Raw genomic sequence first — 5000 nt, 5'->3', positions numbered from 1 at the left:
AAGGTACACTATGTAATGTTTTTATATTTTTATTTCCAGAATTCATGCCCATTCACAAATGATACTTTTTTCACAAATACTTACCACCACCACAAAAAGTATTCATTATGACTGGGAAAATGGCACAGTCTACAAAGGTGGATCTTCTCCTGTTGAATTGCCAGAAATTCCAATTTTTAGCTGCACTAACTTCCTGTACTTTGTTCATACTGGTAAATATTGATTTATTACTTAGTAATTACTCATGAAAAGATCACGTTTCACAATAGGCAGCACAGTTTCAATGACCTGCCTACTCTGGCCACAATCCTACATAGTGAACATACCTACTCTGGCCACAATCCTACAAAGTGTACCTTTAAGAGCCAATATTTTTTTGCATTTTAAAATGGTCTGTCTGGGTGATGTTAGTCCTTGAGAAGCAGGATGATTCAGCAGGGAAAAGGGGGTGAAATTGATTTTAGTCTAAGCAAAACATCGCCTCATAAGCACTTCTCTCTTTCTGCTCCTACTCTATCACTTTGAAACTCACATATGAAACTATCTCTCTCTCTCTCTCTCTCTCTCTCTCTCTCTCTCTCTCTCTCTCTCTCTCTCTCTCTCTCTCTCTCTTCACCCTCTCTCTCTCTCTCTCTCTCTCTCTCTCTCTCTCTCTCTCTCTCTCTCTCTCTCTCTCTCTCTCTCTGTCTCTCAGGTTCTCACCCCGTTGCTAAGCACCTGGGGGCTCTTGACAACCGCTACAGTTCCTGTTTCCTGGACGGAGCCTGGAGGGAGCTCTTCAGTCGCACAGAGCCTCCACAGACAGGTACACACGCACACGCACACGCACACGCACACGCACACACACACACACACACACACACACACACAGTGGAAAAATTTAAAACACAATATTGTATTTATTCTAGATTTATTCTAGTGAGACTGTAAATGTATTCATGACATCTTCCCCCTCCATACATACATACAGCAAATTATTACCCCACCAAGACCTGAATTCCAAATGGGTTTTCTCTCTCTCTCTCTCTCTCTCTCTCTCTCTCTCTCTCTCTCTCTCTCTCTCTCTCTCTCTCTGTCTCTGTCTCTGTCTCTATCTCTCTCTCTCTCTCTCTCTCTCTCTCTCACACACACACACACACACACACACACACACACACACACACACACACACACACACACACACACACACACCATCATCATCATCATCATCGGCGATCACTCGAAACGAGTATGATTGTCCCCCTGACGTTGGGTCTGGTCATTTGTGGGTCGTCAGATGACGGTTGAGGCCAATCCTTGATCCACAGTCTCTATTGCAGTGGGGGCATATGTAGATTGTTGTCCTGGAGATAGTTGTTTGGATGTGAGGATTCATTTTGGCAGTGGTTCTCTCCTTCCTCAATTGCCTTTTTGTTTCTGCAGCATGGTGGAGGTCCTCTTCTAGTTGTGCTGTACCCTCATGAACCAACCTTCTCCACTCATCTCTTTGGAGGACCGCCTCCTCCCAGTTATTGACATTGAAGCTACACTTTCTGAGATGTACTTTTATCATGTCTTTGTACCGCTTCTTCTGCCCTCCTTGGGTACGCTTTCCTTCCTTTAGTTGGCCATACAAAATTCGTTTTGGAAGGCGGTTGTCTGACATGCGTAACACATGACCTGTCCATCGTAGCTGGTGCTTAGCAATAGTTGAGGTGATGCTTGGGATGTTGGCTTCTTGTAGGACACTGATATTGGTGCGTCTATCTTCCCAGCTGATCCTAAGGATCTTACGTAGGCATCGCTGGTGATATTGCTCAAGGGCTTTCAGATGTCTACTGTAAGTAGTCCAACTGTCAGCTCCGTAGAGCAGGGTGGGAAGAATAACGGCTCGATAGACCATGAGTTTTGTTTTAGTCAGGATATCACGGTTTTCAAATACCCTGTCCCTAGCAAAAGCTGCGCTGGCACACCCAATTCGGTGGTGGATTTCTGCATCAATGTCAGATCTTGTGGATAGAAGACTACCCAGATACATGAACTGGTCCACATTTTCCAGGGTGTTGTTGGCCACATGGATGGTTGGAACCTTTGGGGATGTGCCAGGAGCTGGTTGGTACAGAATCTGAGTCTTCTTGATGTTAATATCAAGTCCCAGGAGTTGGTAGGCTCTGGCAAAGGCGTCCATAATGCTCCGGAGTTCTTCTTCAGACAGAGCCACAAGGGCATTATCATCAGCATATTGGAGTTCCATGATGGAGGATGTGAGCACCTTGGTCTTTGCCCTGAACCTGTTGATGTTAAAGAGCCCACCGTCTGTCCTGTATACGAACTTGAGACCCTCAGGTAGACTTTGACTGGTGAGGTGGAGGATGGTGGCAATGAAAATGGAGAAGAGGGTTGGTGCAATAATGCAGCCCTGCTTGACTCCTGTCTCCACTTTGAAAGGGTCTGTTTCACAGCCACTGTTCCCAACTACAGTTGCGGTCATGTCATCGTGCAGTAGGCGCAAGATCTTCAGATATTTGTCTGGGCATCCAATCTTAGATAGTATGCACCAGAGGGCAGTTCTGTTGACGGAATCAAAGGCCTTAGTGAGGTCGATGAATGCCATGTACAGGGGTAGGTGTTGCTCTCGACATTTCTCCTGCAGCTGACGAGCTGTGAAGATCATGTCGGAGGTTCCTCTGGCGGGGCGGAAGCCACACTGCGACTCTGGGAGGATCATCTCTGACAGTGGTAATAGTCGGTTGGCCAAAATACGGGCCAGCACTTTGCCTGTGGTGGATAGGAGGGAGATGCCCCTGTAGTTGCCACAGTCCGCTTTATCACCCTTCTTAAAAATGGTGACAATCAGGGCGTCCCTCAGTTCAGCAGGGATTTTCTCCTTCCAGATCTTGGTAAGGAGACTGTGGATGTGACTGAGAAGTTTGGGCCCACCTTGCTTGAGGATTTCTGCAGGAATCCCATCTGGTCCAGAGGCCTTGTTGTTACTCAGTTTCCTGATGGCATCCAAAACCTCAGTTTCAGTGGGAGGGTCATCCAGATACTTCCTGATAGGCTGCTGAGGAATTTGGTTGATGGATTCTGAGTGAGCTGTGGTGTTTCGGTTTAGTAGCTCCCGAAAGTGTTCTTCCCATCTGGAGCTGATTTCTTTCTCGTCCTTCAGCAGTGTTTTCCCATCTTTGGAGCGGAGGGGATTGAGGCCTCGATAACTTGGACCATACACAGCTTTGGTGGCATTAAAGAAGCCCCTGGTGTCACCCAAGTCTGCAAGTCTCTGGATCTCCAAAGCCTTCTCTGTCCACCACTGATTCTTTAACTCTCGCACCCTGCGCTGGACAAGTGCCTTTGCATTGGAGTGGGCCTGCCTTTTAACCTTGGAATTGATGTCATGCTGCCAAGAGCAAAAGGCTATCCTTTTGTTGTTGATTAGTTGTTCTATTTCATCATCATTGTCATCAAACCAGTCTTGGTGTTTCCTGGTCTTGTAGCCAAGGGTGTCCTTGCAGGTATCGAGTAGGATGGTCTTAAGGCTCTGCCAGTGTTCTTCCACATCCTCAGGATATTCTTCTGGGAGTCGTTCATGTAGGGTCTTCTGAAGTTCTTGAACTCTTTTTGTATCCCCCAAGCTGTCGGTGTTGAATTTAGGATGGGTTTGCTTCCTTTGGGACCTCCGTGTCTGGTGTAGCTGGATGTTCATTGTGGAGCGAATTAGGCGATGGTCAGTCCAACACTCATCTGCACAGGTCATGGCTCTGGTGATGTTAACATCCTTCTGATCTCTAGCCCTGACAATAACATAGTCAATGAGATGCCAACACTTTGATCGAGGGTGCATCCAGGAGGTTTTGAACCTGTTTTTCTGGCGGAAAAGGGTATTTGTTATGACCAGCTCATGTTCAGCACACTTTGATAGTAGGAGGGTTCCATTAGAGTTGTAATTTCCAATACCTTCTTTGCCTAGAGTGCCTTTCCAGAGCATGTGATCCTTGCCAACCCTTGCATTGAAGTCTCTGAGTAGGAGGATCTTGTCCTCCTTTGGGGTGTTTGATAGAACCTGATCAAAGGTTGCATAGAATGCCTCCTAGTCTTCATCCTGTGAGCCCAAGGTAGGTGCATACGCACTCACAGCAGTGGCCATCTGGTTGTTTGAGAGCTTTAGGCGGAGTGTCATGAGACGCTCATTGATGCCTACTGGAGATTCAGATAGTTGGGAGATGAGGCGGTTCTTGATGGCGAAACCCACTCCATGGATTCTGGGTTCATCAGCTGGCTTTCCCTTCCAGAAGAAGGTATAACCACCTTTCTCTTCCTTCAAATTCCCCTCATCAGCCAGGCGGGTTTCAGACAGAGCAGCAATGTCGATGTTAAACCTTTTTAGCTCCCTAGCAATTATTGCTGATCTTCTTTCGGGACGATCATTTGAGGCCCTGTCCATAAGAGTCCTCACATTCCAGGATCCAATGTTTATTGTTTTTGTTTTTGTTTTTCGACCGCTATGAGGTGAACCCGCTGGGTGCGGTATCCCAGCCAGGTTTGAAAGGCAGGCTATTTTTAGGGCACATTTTCTAGCCCCTTCCCCAGTGTGGGGTGAGCAGAGCGGATCCTTAATAGGGCTGCTCAGACATGAGTGCTGCTACCGAGATGCTCTCTCTGCCTCAGTCCGAGAGCAAAACGATTGTATCAGACACCCACCGCCTATGTGCCAGTGCATGACTAGGAGCTCCCAGACTTCACTGTCCTGCTCCCGTTACCATTTCCTGATCGCCATAGGACTTGAGAATGGGTTGGTGGTTGGTGGTTGGTGGGAGTGGTGTCAGGAGGACGCCTGTGTGTGGAATCTTTTAGAGTGAGGAGACTGGTGCACAGGCAGCTACCCCATTGTTCTTGGCAGAGAGAGACCAAGACCCAGTGGCATGGAGATCCAAGACGACTGGAGGTCACCCTCTGTTGCAACCTTCGTCCGCCTTCCCAGCCGTTGTGGTGCATCCTACTGCTGCCATCCTCCGCCCGGTCCG

General features: G+C 47.7%; 1 protein-coding gene across 1 annotated transcript in view; it reads left to right on the top strand.

The window, feature by feature from the left end:
* The window catches only part of LOC134437020 (phosphofurin acidic cluster sorting protein 1-like), a 129859-nt gene that overhangs the window by 113057 nt on the left and 11802 nt on the right, over positions 1-5000 (top strand). The window contains exon 18 of the mRNA XM_063186449.1: positions 695-805. Within this exon, the coding sequence (XP_063042519.1) occupies positions 695-805 (111 nt within the window). The remainder of the gene's footprint in view (positions 1-694; positions 806-5000) is intronic.

Source organism: Engraulis encrasicolus, chromosome 21, assembly GCF_034702125.1.
Source record: "Engraulis encrasicolus isolate BLACKSEA-1 chromosome 21, IST_EnEncr_1.0, whole genome shotgun sequence".
Taxonomy (NCBI): Eukaryota; Metazoa; Chordata; class Actinopteri; order Clupeiformes; family Engraulidae; genus Engraulis; species Engraulis encrasicolus.
The sequence above is the reverse complement of the archived record's forward strand: the minus strand, read 5'-3'. Positions and strand labels throughout refer to the sequence as shown.